Source organism: Felis catus, chromosome C1 (assembly GCF_018350175.1).
Source record: "Felis catus isolate Fca126 chromosome C1, F.catus_Fca126_mat1.0, whole genome shotgun sequence".
NCBI classification, from domain to species: domain Eukaryota; kingdom Metazoa; phylum Chordata; class Mammalia; order Carnivora; family Felidae; genus Felis; species Felis catus.
The window spans coordinates 128,676,401-128,698,431 of NC_058375.1; the positions used below are offsets into that span (position 1 = coordinate 128,676,401).

Sequence of the window (22,031 nt, forward strand, 5' to 3'; positions counted from 1 at the left end):
AGATTTGATGCATGAGGTTCTGTTCCTTACATCTGAAATCCACCCTTACTCATAACTTCTTCGTTTGCATGTAATACCTGCTATAAAGCACTATTAATCTCTCACTCAGTAGTCAAGCTACATTACCATAAATAAATCCTGTGGCTCACATGGATATTCATAATGATTTATTGTTAGCCATGGTGGCAAAGAATCTGTGTTTCTTGGGATGTGAATGCTCTTCTTTTCAAACTGTTAAGTTCTGGCTGGTTTCTTTCTCATATCTCTAGAATTCTCTGCAGATTTTACAGTGCATCACAATATAACTTTTATTTGCCTGTAGAGGTAAATAAGCTGCCTTTCAGAAACCAAGGTACCCGTTCTAATTAGGAGTTTATTCTTAGATTTTTCAGTATGCTTCCTATGAGGAAATAGAATAAATTAGTTTTGATTTCGGTAGGGTGTTACTTTAAGTTTATTAAATAATTTTCTACAAGTAAAAAAATACATTAATTATTTTTCACTTCCTTGGCTTTGATCCTATTTTAGTATGATTCTAAATTAGAGTGTGGTTTAAGGAGGCTTTTGACTCATTGGATTAGCTAACATGATGTTAGATTTATAAACTATTTAATTTGTCTTACTATAACAAACCTGAAAGTTAAAGGTGGAACTAAATGTTGGGATCTTAATATGTCAGGTAGGAACTCCAGGTTTTATAAGAACATCAAATGATTTTGTATGGTAACAAATCAAGAAGATATTAAATTCATGCTCAAAATGAAATAGATTGCTCATGATTTAGATGAACAACTTTTAAGTGTTCCTTAATAGAAAAAATCATCACTGAATATTCTGCTAATCTCTTAAAATTCCTTCAGAATTAAGTTGCTACATGGAGATAGTTCAGATAGACTATCTACTGAATAGCATGTTTTCAGTGATAAGGAGTAAAGTATCCCCAAATAAGTATTCTAGGAATGATAGATTCTTTGCCATTTGAGGTACTTTCAAGTTAAATTTAATTTGCTGATTCCTAAAATATGCTTATAATAACTTTATTTAGAAGCCTTACAAATGATAACCAAAGAAGGCCACATATACAATGACAGGTTCTGTGGGAAGTGTGCTCATTTCTAACTTGAGCCAACAATATCCTCTTCTGCTGCTGGATGACCACATGCTTTTTCAACTGATATTTGATTATATTCAGTTTAGCACTTAATTATATTCTCTCTTGAGCTTCTCTCTAATTTGTTCATGTGTAGTGGAAAGAGTCTAACATGTGTATGGTGCACCCCTGGCATTGCTCCTTAGCTGTGTGCTAATTTTAACTAAAATTTAGTAAACCTTTCTGAAACTCTATATGTTCACCTGTAACATAAATATAACATGTAGTGTCTATAAGACAATTTACTTTCTAGGGTTTTCTTATCCTACATGAAGAGGCTGGCTCAGCAGTAGTTGCTCTGTATGTGTTAATTCCCTACTTGCCCTCCATTTTGTATTTCATCATCCCTGAGTAAGTTGTAGGATCCATGAGTACTCAGGCTCAAGCTGTAAAGTTATTAATTTTATAAACAGAAGATAGAAATATATTAAATGTATGTTTTGAGTGAGAATGAGAGAAAGCAAGAAAGAGACTTTCTTCTAGAAGGAAAATAATAGAAGTTTATTAAACATATGTTGTTACACTGCATGGAACATGAAATACTATTATACGTGATCAACAGGCTCATGTATGATTTTGGAATTTAAGGAAGTCTGCCTTTTCCCTACCCACTTTTTTCCCCCATCCAAATTTGGAAACAATGGAGAATTAGTCCAAGTAGAGGGGGATCAAAATATCAGCTGATTCTCAACCCTGTAATTAGACAGGCTTAACCCTCTGGTCACAGACCATGTTGGACTACTAAAAATTTGAATGACCATGCCCCAGGAAAGAGAAGAATATGTGCATTCTATGAACAGATACATCCCAAAGAACAAGAAGGAGAATGAAAGAAAGGTGATGTATGTCCACTTCCATTTCCCAAAATAACATGATTTAGATGGCCCTTATCCTTACCAAAGAAGACACAATGGGGTAAGGGGAGAAAGTCCTGAGACAAAGAAGACTGTAGAAGTAGATCTGCCTTCACATAGAAGGAATCATCTGAAAGGGCTCTACCCTCACAGACTGATGCTAGGCAGCTTTGTAAACTTCTGTTCTACCTTTCACTGCTTTCTTTACTTTCCTCTTAGCTACGCTGGCCTCCCTTCTGACCAAGTTTGTTGTCTCTTATTCAGACTTGCACTTGCTGCCCCTTCTTCCTAAAATGCTCTTCTCTCACCTTGGCATGGGTGCCATTTCCTCAACATTTGTTTTCAGTTTAAATATCATGTCTTGGTGAACCCTTCTCTGAGAACCTTATTAGAAATTCTCCTCTTCTCATTCTCTTTCTTACTCACTATTTCATGTTATTTTTCTTCATAGTGCTTAACCATTCTCCCAATTAGAAAGTAAGCTCCATGTCGTGTTCACTGCTTCAATACGTTGGATGGTGGCTGCCACAGAGTAAGTGCCGACATAGTAATTAAATGAATGATAACAAATGAATGTATCATTAATTCAGCAAACTTTTTGTAGGGTTTACTATATACCAAGCTTTATGCCAGTTGCTAGTAACATTAAGATTAATGAGATGAGGTTACTTTATTCAAGGGGCTTTTTTTATACGAAATTAGAGTACGTAAACATATTTTTCCTCTAACAAGAATGAGCACAGAGTGTTAACAGCCAGAAAGGAGGGTGTCTTACTCTAGCTAAGTGGTCCGATAATGTAATATTTGGTAGATTAGGAGTTTCCACATAAACATGGAATACAAGTACCTTAAATATAGAAGAGAAGGTGTATGTATGGAGGCTTGGCAGCTTGAGAGGACATGTTAATGAAATGAATTATAGGCAGCTAGTGATGCTTGGGATGCATAATGCATAGGGAGGGATGATAAGAAATAGGGTTAGAGAGATATGCAGGAGCCAGTTTATGAAAAGATTTATGCCATTCTAAGAAGTTTGGACATTATCTGGAATTCTAATAGATGCTTTAAATTTTAAGCATAGGTGTGATAAAATCAGATTTGTGTGTTAGAAAAAAAATAATACAGAAAATAATGAGGTTAGACACCATTGTAAACCAGGGGGAAAATTATGAGGCCATTCAATTATCTGGGCAAGAAATGAGAAGGATCTGTTTTCTTGAATAAAAAAAAAATGTGAATTGTAGGTAAGTGTATAAATTACCTTAACTCAACAGTATTTAATAACATGTCTTTATGACCCAGTGTGTACTGAGTTCTTTGCCCATCCTGTGGAGTTCACATAACTGGATGATTATACAAACCCTCTCTCCTGCTCAAGGAATTTAAATGCTAAGAGAGAAGCAAAAACAGTAAGTAACTGTCAGAACTCCAGGACAGAACACATCCTTCCTAGTCCCCTTTCTGTGTCTATACTTCCAAGGAGTAAGATAAGCCCAAAAGAGAGGATCTCATTAATTCTCCACATTGCCACTGTTTTTATCAGGACCAGCACCATAATTTGTAGGGCCCAATGTAAAATGAAAATGTGGGATGCCTTGTTCAAAGATTATTAAATATTTCAAGACAGTTGTAGCAGAGCTTTAAACTAAGAGCACTGTTGAGCCTGAGGCCCTATGAACTGGCTAGTCTTGGTCCTTATTGACTTTCTGTAGGGGCCAGGCTCCTAACTGGATAGAGCTTTTATTCCTGTGAACATTTGCCATTATTGGATTTCAGTTTCATTGGACCGCAATTCTTCTTGCAATCGGCTGAGAATATTTAGGGGTCGGAAGCAGAGGATAGCAAAGCAGAGCAGTAAGAACACATACTTTAGATGCAGGCTTCTTGGGTTTCAGGTCCTGTTTATTACTTACTGACATCTTGGACAAGATACAAAACCTCTCTGCTCCTCCATTCTCTGGCCTCCAAAATGGAAATAACAAGAGTAACTGTGTTTTAGGATTGTCGTGAGGATTGAGTTGATTTATGTAGAGCACTTGGCAAATGAATGAAGCATGGCAAGTGCTTGGATTGTTTTTCTTATTGTTTTGAAGGTTATATTCTGGCTAATAAACCTTGTGTGCTTCCACATAATGCAGATCTTACCATTCAGAGTGAGGTTTGTCATTCAGTGAACAGAAATGCTTAATATTAACATGATTGAATTTATCAATTACTTACTGTATGATTTTCCTCTTTTGTTTTTTAAGATTTTTTTCCTATCCCAAAGACATAAAGATACCTGTGTTTTTCTCCAGAAGCTTTTATATGTAAGCCTTAAATAATTCATTTTCATCTATGATATTAGATAGGAATTATTTTTCTTTGTGGAAACACTGACCTCCCTCCTCTCCCAACTCCAGTGTACCCAATGAAGAAAGCCAGTCTGGACCTCCTTGCTCTCTCTGGAATTTGACTCTGCTTTGTCTTTGTACATAGCATTCGCTTTGCATAAATTTCTCTTCTCCTAGGTATTATATAGATGACCACCTAGGTATTTCATGTTCTTGCTCAAATATCCCTTTCTCACTGAGGCTTTGAAGTTTAAAATTACAACTTTCCCTCTCCTTAACACATACATACACACACACACACACACACACACACACACACACACATTCCTTAGAACTTCCTGCTATATTTGTGTGTGTGTGTGTGTGCGTGTGTGTGTGTGTGTTTTGCATGGTACTTAATTGCCTTATGAAATAGTAAATATTGACTTATCTTTGCAATTTGTCCTTCTGCTTCCACTAGAATGTAAGGTCCAAGAGGTAATATTTCTTTCTTTTGTTTTGTTTTATTTTCAATTTCAAGAATGGCATCTCCTCCTTAGATAACTTCAATATTCTTTTTCCAGAACAATCCCGAACACATGATAAACAGTTATTATTTTAGATTTTCTTCTTCAGATATAATAGTGCTGAATAGCTCCAGCTCTACACATTTATTAATAAAGAGGCATCTGGTTAGGAAAACTCTGGGTGACTTCTTTCTTTTTTTTTCCTGTTCTTTCTAGAGTTAAGGTCAGGACAAGAAAGCAACCCCACTCTTTCTGTCTGTCAGAGTAGGTTTTTTTCACTATCCACACACGAAGGGAATTCTAGTTTTATGTGTGTATCGGTGGGATAGTCTCTGACCAAACATCACTCTGTGCTCTGGCCACACAGTTTTTGTCTCCTCTTTCTTGATTTACCGATCTATTAAAAGCCATGTTCTCACTGCCAACAATGGAGAAATTTCATCAAGGACCAGTGCTCCAAACTTTCTTTTACTTGCCTGTCTTTTTGTACCTGCATTTATAATCTGTTTTTGAAAATATTTCAAAGGGAATTCCAAAGAAAACAAGAAGAAAAAGGGGAGGAGCCTATAGGACATGTCAACCAATTATAATTCAGTTGACAGTCAGGAACCGAATTATAACCCAATGACAGTTATATATTTATTAGTATTTTAGGAGAATTGGTATTGCTATTTCTATGTATGGTAGTATTTGAAACATGTGGTCATGTTTCAAAAAGAGCCCTTATCTTTTATAAATCTATTCTGAAATATTTACAGTTGTAATTTTATGATGCCTGAATATTAGAAATAATTCAGGTGGCCATGAATGGGTAGGGGTATAGATTTTACAAAGCATGGCCAGATGATTGTTGAAGCTGATGGATAGATATATTGAGTTCATTTGATATCACATTCCATTACCTGATTATTCTTCTTCAAAGCCCCAAATAAGTTATTCTAATTATTTCCCTTTGAAGTACCAGAAAATAAGTATTTTCCCAAGTTTACAGACCTGACATTCCAGACTCACCAATTCTAAAAAGTCATGTTACTACATCAACACCAAGCCAAAAAAGGAATTTCAAAAACCAGAGGCTTTATGTTGATGCTGCAAATTAATGAAGACAAGAAGACAGGAAATAACACACACCTCATGCATAAAAGGGATAATTAAGAGTCTTTGTCTTCATCGTGATAAAATTTATAGTTAAAAGTGAAAAACTTTATTTTAATTGGGTTATCTTTACAGAGCTATTTTTCATTACCTTGTCTTACTACTACCACCAAAACAAAAACTTTAATATCACAATCAATATTAATATCTAAATGATCCCACATACCTTAAATTCACGTAAACCATTTTCTTACATGTAGACGCATCCTGGGGCATTGCAAAAAGTTGCAGAAACCAGGATTCATGTGGTTGAGCCATAGTGAATGGTGGTGCATTTTGAGAACGGCAGGTAGATGGCCCAGGGATACACTTCACTCTCCTGTAAGAACAGAGGATCTAAGGGTCTGAAGTTGCTAGCTGTGCGTCCCTGAGTTGTGACCTCACTGTGCTGTGACACATAAACTTGATCTAGAAGTTCTTCTGTCCCCTAGATGTCAACAATATTGGGCATGAATAGAATCCTTTTATGCTCATGAGGGCATAAAGCATTAATAAGTTTAGAGTAATATAGATTTTTTTAAAAAAAAGAGTTGCTTTGAATATATGGTTCAGTATTCATGCCTACTAATGACTGTGTCTTGAATTTATATCTTAGATGACATCTGTGTCCCCCCAAACCTGTCTGCATACAGTGCAGTGTGGTGTTGCAGAGAATTTCACTCTTAAGGCTGATGGAGTGCAATGCGTTAGGGAGCCCTGTAGCAAGAAGCCACTAGACATTTCTTCTGCTAAAATGAAAAGGGGTCTGAATGGAGGGAAAATAAATCCCTGTCATTTCAGCATGGGTTGGCAAGAAGAAAAGACAAGTGCAAATTGTCATTATAAATAGTGTTGTTAACCCTCCTCATTTATAGTACACATTTCCAATTATACCCATTATGATGTACTTAGCTAGAGGGCAGGTTGCATTTTTTAAATGTGTTGAGAGCATTAATGATTTAGCTAGTGCTCATTTGTTTTCTATTGCTTGGTTAAGCATGCTGCATTGTCTTTTTCCTGTTTTACATATTGGATGAAAAAGAGATGCTAGCTTTAAATGTGCTAAATTAGTGGTTCTTTGCCCTAGAGATTTTTTAAACATACCAATGCTTGGGCAGTACCCACCAGAGATTTTGATTTAAATGGTTTGGGTTGGGGGAGTCATTAGGAGTCTGTAAAAGTGTCCCTTGAGGTTCTAATATGTAGCCAGGATTAAGGACCACATGGGTTGAGGAGAAAGCAAGATCAGCTGTGGATAAATTCATTTATCATATTTAGAGAAAGGAAGGGCCAGACTCAAAGGTGGTCACTATTTGATAAGGTTAGCTTTACAGATTGCAGATATGCTAAGAGCAGCAGTGGTTGAGAATAGAAGTAGAGGAAATTGGAGATAGTCTCTAGAAATTAGAACTATTGCATAGGCTTTAGAGAGTGTACGGTAACTACTGTAGAGAGGACCTGTTTGTTTGCTTCGACTGTCATCCTAGATAGTTTCTGCAGATATGAACACAAGTTGCTTCATCTGAAACTGAGGGCTTGCATATAAGGAATTTTAAGTGGATACACACACACACACACACACACACACACACACACACACACACACTACATTACATTTAAATCCAATTTAATTAGATATTCGTAACAGCTGTCCTGTGAGTTGGCTCAACAGTATTCCCCACATAGGATAAGCAAGAAAATTGAAGCTCTGAAAGGTGAAGTGCATTGCCCAAGGTCATATAGCAATTCAGTAATGAGCTGGGATTAGAAACCAGAGCCCTGGAGGTCCTGTCTGTTGCCAGAGCCATTGAATGTGGCCTCTGTTGCAAAGTGAATGATGATTATGAACATTTAAGAATATAGAGTACATTTTTACCAGGCAACATTTTAAAATGAAAGATGTATATGGATATCCTGGAGCTTATTTTCAACAGTCCTGGAAAGTTTGGCAGAAAAGCTTTGCAATTTTGTTTAATTTCACCGGTATATAGATAGGCTCAGTGTTCATGTTGAAGTACTTGGAGATCCAGGCTAGGAGTGAATTTTGGGGGGTGGGAAACACTCTTGATGTATCTGTTCTCTATATGGAACACCAAGATGAATAGGCAAGAAGTGTATGAGAACTCTCTACTCATAGTTCTAGGGCATTACAATGTTCACTGTTTAAGCCCGCCATTTCTCCTTGAACAAGGAGAGAGATACTGGCTTGATGGGCTTTGGATAGTAAATACAAAGTTTATATTATCATTTCTGAATCCTTATAAAACTGTGCAGAACTTCTACATTATTATCCATCCATCAAGTTTCACTTCAGCTTCACTGGGGAGATTTAATAATGCATGTATATATGTTTCAGTATAACGCACAGCCCCTAGGTTCATCTCCTACATATAGAGGAAACCTGATAAATATTTATCAACAATGACAACCCTGTATGTGCTAAGTGCTTCCCTCTGAGAACTCAGAGTCACTGTTTTTTCAGATTTAAGTGGGAGATAGTTGGGCTGGTGGTGAACCCTGGTTTGTGCCTTTCCTAAAAAAAGAAAAAAAAATCTCAGCAGTGGTTGTGAGTAGACTAATGAGGGCCATTCTCTTGTGTATAATTTTTCGGGAGAGAGAATGCTTTTCTTTTCTTTCTTTCTTTTTTTTTTTTGTTTTTGTTTGTTTGTTTGTTTTGCCTTCAGAGGATGTAATGTTGAAGAAAGTTGGGCTGACAGACTTCTTAATGACCATTTGGAATTTTTGCCAAGTGAAAGTTGTTTTCTCTTCATTTTAATGCTCCACTTTGATTAAACACCACTTCTCTTTAGTTACATAGATTTATTCGTAATGTTTCTGTCATAACAACACATATCACGTAGCTCCAGTCAATTATCTTCAGGTAAGCCCCATACTCTCCTTTCCCTTTCATTTTTAATTTAATGATTCATGAGCAAGTGTGCTTGGGGCACAGGACCATCTTCTTTGGATGCATGAACTGATATCTAAAGCAGAATTCTGTGGCAAGAAATAAAAAGGTCCAGTGATCAGATTGAATAGATAATTTTAAGAACAGGAGCACAGTCTATCTTTTCCATACATTTGAAATGCAACCCTACGCTGCAGTGAGAGACAAAATGTGCTTGTTACTTACATTCGCATGAGGTGATAGTCTTTTTTTCAGAGAGCATATAATTTTCATACAAACAGAGGTACTTCCGAAAAGTGAGTGGATGAGCTATTCATATTTAAGATGAGATAACAAGCATTAACTAGGACTTTCTTGAGCAAACAGGTACTTGATCAGCTTATCTGTTCCTCTCCAATGATATGACAAGGTGGTTGATACAAATTGCCTTGCAATTGTAATTTAATTTACCAGGAATGTGGGATGATTTTCAGCCACTCATAGTCTACTCCTCAATGCTCAGAACATGGCCAAGATGTAGCACTGAATAGAAGGCCAGTTTGTCATATTTTTCTTTTAATATAAAGAAGCCTCAATTATTGAAGCATTTTTCTGTGTTTTTGTTTCATTTTATTTATTTGTTTATTTGCTTATAAGTCTATTTTGAGAAAGAGAGAGAGAGAGAGAGAGAGAGAGAGAGAGAGAGAAAGAGAATGCAGCATGAGTGGGGGAGGGGCAGAGAAAGACGGAGAGAGAATCCCAGGTAGGCTCCTTGCTGTGAGCACATGAAGCCCAATGTGAAGACTGATCTCACCAAATCATGAGATCATGACCTGGGCCAAAATCAAGAGTCAGATACTTAACCGACTGAGCCACTAGGTGCCCTTGTTTCATTTTATTTATTTTAGACACAGAGACAGAACAGTGGGGGAAAGGGAGAGAGAGAGACAGACAGACAGATAGAAAGAGAGAGAATCTTAAGCAGACTCTATGATCAGCACAGAGCCTGTCACAGGGCTTTATCCCATGACCCTGGGATCATGACCTGAGTCGAAACCAAAGTCAGACGCCCAACTGACTGAGACACCCAGGTGCCCCTTCTATGTTTTTTGTTTTTTTGTTTTTTTAAATCTTTTTTCTCACCTTCTCTCATGAATTCATGTTATAGAAGACTCCCTGTATCAGGCAATATGTACATCCTTTACATGCAGTATCTCATTTAATCCTCCTGTCAATCATATGACATAGAAACTTCTTTTTGGTTTGTTTTACAGCCAAGTAAGCTGAGGTTTAGCAAGACTAATTTCTTCTACTTTTGCTACCATCTTTCTGGGAAAGACTGGTATAGACCTTCTCAGAGAATCTATAAATATCTCTTATTATTATATATGTATAAATAAATCACTTATATATTTCTGATATTAAATATGGCTCTTATGTTTAAGCTGCCATCTTCATAAATGTTACTTCTTTTGATTATAATTAGTAGCAAGTATAATTATGCCTGATGACTAAGTGATGATAAAATATGCATAAATAAAAATTGAATTTAGACTAGTTTATTAGCAATAATCGTGCTTAAACAGTTACTTATGTTTGCAAACAGGAATTTTAATTTATTGTTATTTTTCATAGGCCTAATGAGGTTGGAAGCATCACTCACCAAGCCCCACAAGCACTGTGTTTACTGGCATTTGAAGCCTTCTGCCAACAGGGTACTATTGAAGAATTGATTTAAAAGGAAGAGGTGTCCCATGGGAATAACAGAGGAATTATGATGTGAACCCTTCCCTGGAATGCCCCTCTCTCTTTGTTTTACCATAAAGTCTCTGTGGAAAGATCATGGGCTTGGATGTCTGTTTAGCCAGTTTTAATGGCATAGTTTTAATCGCTTAACAACTAGCAAGGTGACTTTGGGCAAATTATTTAACTCTTCCACCCTCCATTTTCTTATTTGGAAAGTGGGAACAATAATTATAATTTTAAAATAAATGAAAATGGTAGTAGTAACACCAGCCTCATAGCATTATAATAATAAAATGAGATACCATATGCAAAATGTCCAGAAGCAGATCTGATATAGATGAAGGAGATAATTCCTGGAAATTTCTAATGCATTTTACATATGTTTAAAATCCAAATGTCTGCAACTTCCAAAGACACTCTCTTCCATTTTCTGTCTACTTCCCTTAAATCATTTCTTGTGTCTTCAACAGAAAGTGAGGTTCTATTTGACTTCGATTTCTGAGACCTTCCACTTGGCCTTTTGCTCATCATCTCTTGTCTGACTTCAGATCTTGATGTTGGGTGCTGCCAGAGACATTCGCTTCTTCTGTTGCTAATTACCTCTTGGGTTTCTGTAATTACTGTCCTTCCTTGGTACAAAAGTGCTCCCTTCAGCCTGGCTTCAAAGTACAGGTGAAGTGAGAAGACTACTGACTGCTCCATCCCAAGTGGGGATGTTGCCTGCCCTTGAGGTTCCATGACACCCCAGCTAATTCATGTCTCTTGTGCATAACTGACTCTGCTTTAGGTCTGGTTATAAGCTGAGGCACTTATATCACAAAAAATGGAAAAATCATTTAAAAGTGAATGCTAAATAGTACCATGCCAAAGTTGAAGGACAAAGAAACACATCACACAGAAAAAGAAATTTTTAGCAGCTATCTTGCAGATCCTGGTGTTGATTCACTATGTCAAGATCATCCCTTATCTCTGTTTCTCTTTTTGAAAACATATAAAATGTCTTCATTTCTATACAGTGACAATCAGTTGTTTTTCTGTAGAAATCTAACCTCTATTCTAAAAGTTTGTTTTGTCCATAGAATCCATCTTTCTCAACCCTCACCTGAACATCTGTAGGGCATGATAAATTAATGCAGCCGTGTTCCCTAAACCTTGAATGACTTCACCTGGAATTACACCATAAAGCAGAAAACCTCTGTGTGTGAGTGTTCATTGTGTGTGTGTGTATGTGTGTGCACATGCACATGTGTGCGCATACACATACAATGAGAACAGAGAAACATTGATCTATGTTCTCTCTCAAGAAAGGCATCTATTTCATTTTTCCTATCCTCTTCAATTTTTATTTCTGATCTTCTAAGATAACACTTGGACAACACACACATACACACAGAAACATGTACACCCATATACACACAGGCCCACACTCATACTAATCCTAAGGGTAAAAAATAATTTTCAGAACAAGTACAGTGTAACTGAAATTAACTGAGAATGGGAGACTTATTCTTAAAGGCATAATTTTTTACAAAGCTGTCCCCACCCAAATGAAGATAGCTTTATATTATTATGCAAAACTGTTTTTATTTTATTGAAGTATAATTGATGTACTATATCCTATTAGTTTCAGGTGTACATCATAGTGATTCAATATTTTTATGCATTATGAAATAATCCCCATGATGTCTAGTTACCATCTGTCACCATATAGTTATTACGATATTATTGACTGTATTTCTGATGCTGAATGGTACAATCCCATGACTTATTTATTTTATAACTGGAAGTTTTTACCTTATAATCCACTTTCCCTATTTCATCCCCCCACCCCTGCCCACTTTGGTAACCAATAGTTTGTTTCTTTTACCTACAAATCTGTTCCTATTTTGTTTTGTTTGTTTGTGTTGCTTTTAGATTCCACATATATTCTCTGTCGGACTTTTGTTTAGCATGTCATTCAGTTCCTTCCATGTTGTTGCAAATGGCAAGATCTTAATTTTTTATGGCTGAATAATATTCTATTTTGTATATATACTATAGTTTCTTTATCCATTCATCTATTGATGGACAGTACAATTGCTTCCATATTTTTGCTATTGTAAATAGGGTCTCAGTGAATATAAGGATGCATATATCTCTTTGAATTAATGTTTTCATTTTTTTTTTGGATGAGTACCCTGAAGTGGAATTCCTGGATTTTATGGCAATTCTACATTGAATTTTTTAAGAAGCCCCCATACTGTTTTCATTCCCTTGTCTCCACATCCTCACCAACATTTGTTATTTGTGTGTGTGTATTTTTCATAATAGCCAATTTGACAGGTGTGAGGTAATATCTCATTGTGGTTTTGATTTGCACTTCTCTGACCATTAGTGATGTTGAACATCATTCCATGTGTCTGTTGGCCATCTGTATGTCTTCCTTGGAAAATGTCTATTTACGTCCACTGCTCATGTTTTAATTGTTTTTTTTTCTTTATGAAGTTGAATAAGTACATTATATATTTCGGATATTAAACCCTTTCGGATATATAATTTGTAAATATCTTCTTTCACTAGGTTGTCATTCCATTTTGTTGATGGTTTACTTTGCTGTGCAAAAATTTTTTAGTTTGATATATTCCTATTTGTTATTTTAGCTGTTGTTAACTCTTGCCTGAGAAACTGGTCCACAAAGTATTTCTAAGACCAATATCACAGAGCTTACTGCCTATCCTTTTTCTTGAGATTTTATGGTTTCAGATGTTATATACAAGTTGTTAATTTATTTAAAAAATTTTTTTTACATTTATTTAGTTTTTAGAAACAGAGCAAGACAAAGAGTGAGTGGGGGAGGGGCAGAGAGCGAAGGAGACACAGAATTTGAAGTAGGATCCAGGCTCCAAGCAAGCGGTCAGCACAGAGCCTGATGCAGGGCTCAAACCCACAAACTGTGAGATCATGACCTGAGCCGAAGTCGGACACTCAACCAACTGAGCCACCCAGGCATCCCGTTAATTTATTTTATTTTATTTTTTTTTTAATTAAAAAAAATTTTTTTTTCAATGTTTATTTATTTTTGGGACAGAGAGAGACAGAGCATGAACGGGCGAGGGGCAGAGAGAGAGGGAGACACAGAATCGGAAACAGGCTCCAGGCTCTGAGCCATCAGCCCCGAGCCCGACGCGGGGTTCGAACTCACGGACTGAGAGATCGTGACCTGGCTGAAGTCGGACGCTTAACCGACTGCACCACCCAGGCGCCCCCCGTTAATTTATTTTTAAAATAGTTTTGTATATAGTGTAAGATGTATATAGTGTAAGATAGTGGTTCATTCTTTTTCGTGTAGCTGTCCAGTTTTTCTGACATAATTTTTGAAGAAACTGTCTTTTCCTCATTGCATGTTTTTGTCTGTTTTGCCATAGATTAATTGACCATATATGCATGGATTTATTTCTGATCTATATGTCTTTTTTTAATGCTAGTGCCATGCTGTTTTGATTACTGTAGATTTATAGTATAGTTTGAAACCAGAGAATATGATTGATACCTCCACTTTGTTTCTGTCCCCCCCCCCCCCCAGGATTGCTTTGACTATTTGGGATCTTTTGCAATTCTATACAAACTTTAGGATTTCTTATTCTAGTTCTGTGAAAAATACCATTGGTATTTTGATGGGGGTTGCCTTGAATCTGTAGATTGTTTTGGGTAGCATGGACATTTTAACAATATTAATACTTTCAATCCATGAGCACGGTATATCTTTCCATTTATTTTCATCTTCAATTTCTTTCATAAGTGTCTTAAAGTTTGAGAGTACAGGTTTTCTGTCTCCTTGGTAAAATTTAATCTTTGGTATTTTATTATTTTTGATGTGGTCATGAATAGGATTGTTTTCTTAGTTTGTCTTTCTTTCTGATAGCTGTTTTTTAGTACATAGAAACACAACCAAATTCTGTATGTTAATTTTGTATCCTGCAACTTTACTGAATTCATTTATTAGTTCTAATAGTTTTTTGGTGGAGTCTTTAGGGCCTCCTATCTATGGTATCATGTCATCTGCAAATAGTAACAGTTTTAACTTCTTCCTTTCCAATTTGGATGCCTTTTATTTCTTTATCTTGCCTAATTTCTGTAACTATGACTTCCAATACTATGTTGAATTAAAGTGGCAAGGGTGAGCATTTTTGTCTTGTACTTGATCTTAAGGGAAAATCTCTCAGCTTTTCACCAGAACTATTTTAATTACACTTATTTTATTTCTTCTTAAACTCCTATTTCATATTTCTCACACTACCTTAAGTAGTTTTAGAAATGGGCCAATTATAACATTCTTCCCTGCTATATAGTAGTATGTCTTTCTTATTTTATTGGCATGTTCTGGCAGAAAACAGGAATGGTGGCCCATTCAAATGGGGCAACTGGGGAAAAATTAATGAAGGGTCTATTTACAAAATACTGGAAAGGGTTACATGAGCTAACAGGGGATGATTCAGTACCTGAAGTAGTGATGTTTAGGAGCCTGAAATTTGATAGAGGTAGGAACAATTAGTAGGATTACAGCTATATGAGAGAGCCACTCCACAGAAACCATGCCTTTTGGTTGGTGTAGAGAACCAGTTAAGGTGATCTAGAAGATAAAATCTGGTGGAATAAATTCCCTGATCTTTCTCTCCTCTTATCATCTTTTTTCTTACATTGTGTGCCCCATCCCTCTGTTGGCCAAACCCAACCAGAAGTCAATGGACAAGGGAATCACTGATACAGTCCTTCTATGATCAGTTCCCTGGGTAGACAGCATATAAAGCAGGGGGATAGATCTGTAAGTAGATGGAAAAGATCCTATACATCTGCTTAACTTATAGTTCATTATCATGAAATGTACAAGTACATTGGTTTCTCTTCTTTCCATAATCTCATTAAAATAACAGAAATGAGTTGTGAAAGCCCTAATCCCATGTTAAAAAAATAATAAGAAAGAGAAGACCATCAGTGGATGAGAGCTCTAAATGCATTTATGAAAACTTAATAGACAAAGACTAAAGATCAGAGAAACTGATGATGCAGCACAGAAAGCTTGTCCTAACTTAGCAGGAATGTGGGTGGTAAGAGAAGAGGAAGCTTGTTTACCCATGAAGACTCTTTAGAACCATGGTGGCTGGTCTGATAGAGGACAGGAGGAGTGAAGAGTGGGACTGGAAAAAAAAATGTTTTTTTAAAGCCTTTAAATAACCATTATAAGCATAAAAATAGTGATACAATTATAAAAAATTGAAAGGTGGTACAAAGTAAACTCCCATCCATTATAGCAGAAAGTCAATAAATGATGTCTAAAATTAATGAATCAAGAAGCAATGACATAAGTTTATTATTTATGGATTTGGAGATAACCACAGATGAACTAAATAAAGAGAGTTCAAAGTCTTCTGGAAGGAGGACAGGGAATTGGTTGTGGGTCAGTTTTTTTCTCATTGTAAGTCATGGTACTAATGATTTTTTTAAAACCACATGAATATATAATTTTACTGAAAGTCCCCCCCCTTTTGTAACATTCCACTTAGTTTACTGGCTTTCTAGAAATTTTCTTCTTAACATGGTTAGGTCTGTCCCAGACTTACCAATTAATTCCATTTTCTCCTACACCACCCTTTCTCTCCATTCTTCGTAACCCTCCAACATGTGAACATCCACATTCCATCTAAATGCACCTACATGTCTTTCTCTATGAATTCCATGCACCCATCTATGTCTCAGGAGTACCTTTTCTCAGACTTTCCTTGGCCTAAAATGACTTCAACCTTTTTTTTTTCTATTAAGATTTCAAGTCCCAGAATAAAATCTGTCTCCTCCAGGAACTGTCTGGTTTCTAGAGACAAAAATGATTATTCTTTCTTCGTACTCTCTTAGTACTGCACACTGTTGACATTTCTTGCTCTACCAATGTCTTAAATTTGTTGTATCTCTATCTGCCCCATTTTCTTTCTGTGTAAGTTCAAGAATTTTCATTTTTATATCTAGTGCATATTTTGCACATAGCAATTGAAATATTTGCTCACCATTGTAACTGTAATTGATTTTTGTTGCTGTTATTGATCAGAAGGCATCTAAAGATTATGAGTTGAGTGCCCCAGCCCATTAAAGTGATAGTGAGCACTGGCTGTCTTTATTGAGGTGCCTATTAATGTTTCTGCTTTTTAGCCAAACCAGGAAGTAGACAATATTTTGTTTTGTCACAATTTTAGTGCCTTTCCCCTAAATTACAATTATATCCATATTGTCTCAGGTTATGATGAATGAGAGATATTATAAGAAACTAATACCCACAAATAAATTACTAATGTATTAATTTTAATGAGTATTTCCAGAGGGAAATGCCTTTCCTGAGGAAGTGATTTGCTCATAGTAAAACTCTAGGCCCTTGAGCTATTGTGAGATCAAAGTTGGTTTCTGTGGTTTCTCAGATTATGCCATGTAATTCTTATGCCATAGGTAATATAAATTCTGATTAATTTAAAGCATATTAAGACAATTGGGAAACACTCTTTGCATATTAGGTCATATAGATTTGAAATGACAATTATTGAGTATTAACTATCTATCTCATAGGAGTGAGAATTGGTATAATATTATTAACCCCTGGTCTTTGCTTCTCATTCTCATTCCCCAAGAAGTCTTACCACATGTTTTTACTTCACCTCCTTCTTTCTTTGTTTCTTTATTTTTTCCTTCCCTTCCTTTTCCTTTTCCTTTTCCTTTTCCTTTTCCTTTTCCTTTTCCTTTTCCTTTTCCTTTTCCTTTTCCTTTTCCTTTTCCTTTTCCTTTTCCTTTTCCTTCCCTTCCCTTCCCTTCCCTTCCCTTCCCTTCCCTTCCCTTCCCTTCCTTCCCTTCCTTTTCCTTTCCTTCTCTTCCCTTGCCTTCCTCCCCTCCTTCCTGCCTGTATGCCTGCCTGCCTGCTACTAACCCTGTATTTTTCCGTGCAGCTACATAAAAAGGCACTATAATTTTATTTTTCCTTTACTTTAGGAAATGCCACGGTTAAACAGTCTCGATATAGGATTATCATCCAGGAAGCAGCCAACGGAGGCCAAGAATGCCCAGATACCTTATTTGAAGAGCGAGAGTGTGAAGATATTTCATTATGTCCTGTATATCGGTAATGAGTTACTTTTTAAAATAATCATTAGATTTTAGTGTAAATCATGACTTATTTTCTTTCATAAGTTTATGATTTTTAATGAGAAAGAAGATAAGGTAATGTTTATCTTTAATACCTCAATATTTCCCCCTGTTATTTTGAATGTATTTTGAGGAAGTAAGGAATAAGAAAGTCTAATTATCAGAAAAAAAGAAACAAACATGGTTTGCTTTTAAGTGAGCTGCTGGAGTTCTGTCACCTAGGCAGTCAATTTTAAGGATTAAGATCCAAAGAGATTCAGGATAAAGACTACCTGGAAAACAAACACACATGTAATTTACTTCATTCTATTGTTTTCATCCTAAAGCCTTTAATGAAGAACTAAGAACAAAAATTTACTTTTAAAATAATTATTTACTTTTATTTAAAAAAAAAATTTGGTTCTTAATTTTTGTCATATACACATTTTAATAAACTACTTAGGGAAAATAAAAAAGTTTAACCTATGGATAAAATATTTAAAAAAAAGAAAAAAGAAAAGAAAAGAAAATGGGCACCTGAGTGGCTCAGTCGGTTATGGTTAAGTGTCTGACTTCAGCTCAGGTCATGATCTCACATGGTTCATGAGTTCGAGCCCTGCATCGGGCTCTGTGCTGACCGCTCAGAGCCTGGAGCCTGTTTCAGATTCTGTGTCTCCCTCTCTCTCTGCCCCTTCCCTGCTCACACTCTGTCTTCCCTCTCTCTCTCTGTCTCTCTCTCTCAAAAATAAACAAAAAGTTGAAATTTTTTTAATTAAAAAAAAAGAAAATGACTTTTAAAATATATTCCCTCTTGGCAACTTGGGGACTATTATTTATAAAAATAATGCCTGAGGTTTGTGTGTTTAGTCATTAATATCTATCCTTTTAATGTTGGATTGAAGCATTGCTTTAAAGTACATCTGGATTAAAATCATTCACTGTTGAGTTTTACTTACTTGTGAAGAAAAAAACCACTGTCTTAAAATTCCTGTGGTTATCAGTACACTTAAAAATGCCTTTATCAAAAATGCCTAGTGTTTCTCCTGATTATTTGAGGAACTATATCTTAAAGATACGAAATTCAAGAGCTAATTTATTCAGGAGGACACAAGTTTTTTTTTTTTCCTTCTTTCTCTCTCTTTTTATTAAAGTTTATTTATTTACTTTGAGAAAGAGAGAGCATGAGCAGTGGGGGGTGAGGGGGCAGGGAGAGAAGGAGAGAGAGAATCTCAAGCAGACTCCACCCTGTCAGCACAGAGCCTGATGTGGAACTCTATCTTGTAAACCATGAGATCATGACATGAGCTGAAATCAAGAGTCTGAGGCTTAACAGTCTGAGCCACCCAGGTGCACCCCCCTCTCTTTTTTAAGAAGGCTCCTCACATTAGATAGAGTGCCACTGAAGAGTCTAAATGACTATCAGCTTTATAATCCTTTATTATTATTGTTTCTACCGAATGGCCAGTTTAAGTAGGATGTGAATAAACACTGGGAACATGCCCAGACTACCAGTTGCTTCATTAACCACAGGGCTGCTGTGGAAACACTGTCAATATTCATCCCTTTATACTACATATAAATATTGAAACTTCTGAGCCCACAAAAGAGCTCTTGGGGAAAGTAGCCAATTGAAAAAAATTAGCCAAATTAAACGTTAGTAGAAGTTTTTATAATCCCAGGTCTATTATAATCAGAGAAAATCCTAGAAGCTGTTAGTGAGATTTTCCTTTCTAATGTCCACTCTCTGAACTCCCTGGTTGCACTCCATTTTAGCCATTCATGTTCAAACTCGTTTCCATCATTGACCTCCTGCCATTTTCCCCAGAAACCAGTTTTGCTGTGTCTGGATTGGATCATTGTATCATTTCTCCTGATGCTGAGGTTAATATGTGTACAAGTTATCAGCAAGATTCTCTGCTCCTCAATAAAACACCCTTTAATTTTAAGCGATATTCCAATTTAGTTTTGTATCCCTTTTCACTGGTATGTTAGGGAGCTGAGTTAATACAGACCTGTATCATTTTCTTCTGATTCTTCTTTTACTCCATTAAGGTAACATATTCACATGTTTACCATTTAAAATAGAATCAAAATGCCTGTAGAAATTTTTCTGTGAATTTGAACATCTCCAACACATTAAGTTAATAAGCAAAAGGGAAAAAACATGAAGATGTATCCTTACATAGAATTAATGTGGGGTCAAGAGTCTATGGCTAAGGATCCGAGAATTTAGGAGGGATAACTGGCCTGCTGAGTTGTGAAATCTGAGTAATTTCACTTAACCTTTATGAGGCCAAGTTTATCATTCCAAGACTGAGTTTAACAAGTCCTGAAAATTCCTTATATTTCAGTTTATGCAGCACACTAAACTAGACTGAACACCATGATCTCATTTCAATCTAGAAAGTCTTAGTAAACTTAAGGGATCTGAATGAATGATACATCCTAGTTGAAAAGTTGCCCTGAAACCCCTTACCATTTCAGTTTCTGTGTTTTAGAATTATACTGAATGCATCTATGCATATGCAAGGTAAACTTACAACTATTTAAAATTAAGGAGTGATTTCTTTAAATGCCAAGTTTTTCTGTTTTTCTGTTTAGCTGTTTCTTGATTTCTCTCCAATCCCTCAACTATTGACAGTATGATGTCCACTTGAGTGAGATCAATGATTTTATACACACACATACACACACACATATGTAATATTATTGACCAGTTTTGTAATATAATATATATGTAATATTATTGACCAGATATAGAAGATCTCTAGAATTTTTTCATCTTGCAAAACTGGTCAATAATATTTTTGCTTCATGTTTCTGTTTCATTTTTTTTTGTTTTTGTTTTTTGATTTTTATTTATTTTTGAAAGACAGAGAGCACAAGCAGGGGTGGGGCAGAGAGGGGGACACAAAATCTGAAGCAGGCCCCAGGCTCTGAGCTGTCAGTACAGAGCCTGATGTGAGGCTTGAACCCACAAACTGTGAGATCATGACCTGAGCTGAAGTCGGATGCTTAACCTACTGAGCCACCCAGGCTCCCCTGTTTCATTTTTTGAAGTAATATCTATTATTAGAGGTATTGGCACATATGAAAAAAAGTGTCAACATATACTAAGGAAGGAGCAGAATTTGTGGTTACACTTAGAGTTTGGGTTTTTGGGTACATTCTGAAGAGACAGGTTTAAGGATACAAGTCAGTCTGTCCTGTGGGTCATAAAAATAGAAAGTTTTGTTTATCTGAGAAAGGAAAACAGTGGGAAACCATACGCCTTCCTTCCAGAATATTTCCTTTGAGGAATAGAAATATTGATAATTCATCAGAAATGGATCCATTCCTCTTCCATGAGATGAACTATCACATAAGATGGGTCCCTGTGGCTCCCCACCTGCCTATTGAGATGTCTGAGTCACTTTAAAGTCTTAGAAAATACCTTATAACAATTGTTGAAGTGGAAGATTGAGTGTGAAAGTTTGCACCCCAAACTTTCAGATGTTTAAACCCTGACTCTCTAAAGATACAATGGAACATAAGGATTTTCTCTCTCCCTCCCTCTCTCACTCTCTCTGTCTTCTCCTTCTTCTCTTCCTTTTCCTTCCTCCTCCCCATCATCATCATCATCATTGTCTCCTTCTGCTTCTCCTCCTCCTCCTCCTTCTTCATATGATTTTAAGTTGATAAGGAGGGTAAGCCTTCTAGATTTGATCCGTGCTTTTAAAGGTATTTACTGCCACTTTGGTATATGGACTACAGCTTATATGGGAAATGTCCACATTTAAAATAATGGAAATGCTGCATTAACCATGAACCTGGGGCAGAGTAGACTCTTGTCCTCCCTATTATGTGCCAGAGTTCCATTTTATCACGTTGAATTTATATACATTTTTATTGAATTACTGTTTTTGTGCTTTTGGATTTCAGATTCACTTATTTTTATATTTCTTTTGTATGTTTGTCATGGTGAAATTTTTAGTCCACTGTTCTTTGTAATCACAGGTGGAAGCCACAGAAATGGAGTCCTTGTATCTTGGTGCCAGAGTCTGTCAGGCAGGGGATAATGGGCACCAGTGAAGCCTGTGGAAAGGGGATACAAACAAGAGGTAAGGACATTTTAAAACAGTTTTTTTTTATGTTTTTCTTATAGACTATTGTTTATTTTATATTTGAATAATTATGATATTGGATTACATTATCTATATTTATCAGTATTTGAGTTTAAGTTTGGAATTATTGTTGATATTATACTCTCTTTTAACCATAACCAGCTAGTGTATCTGTGAACTAGTG

At 36.1% G+C, this 22,031-nt stretch overlaps 1 protein-coding gene across 8 annotated transcripts in view; it reads left to right on the forward strand.

Moving 5' to 3' along the window:
* Positions 1-22,031, forward strand: part of THSD7B (thrombospondin type 1 domain containing 7B) — a 1,583,202-nt gene that overhangs the window by 1,214,051 nt on the left and 347,120 nt on the right. For all 8 annotated transcript variants that reach the window (XM_045033714.1, XM_045033716.1, XM_045033715.1 and 5 more), the window contains 2 exons: positions 17,613-17,742; positions 21,741-21,844. In XM_045033714.1, coding sequence (XP_044889649.1) covers positions 17,613-17,742; positions 21,741-21,844 — 234 coding nt within the window. The remainder of the gene's footprint in view (positions 1-17,612; positions 17,743-21,740; positions 21,845-22,031) is intronic.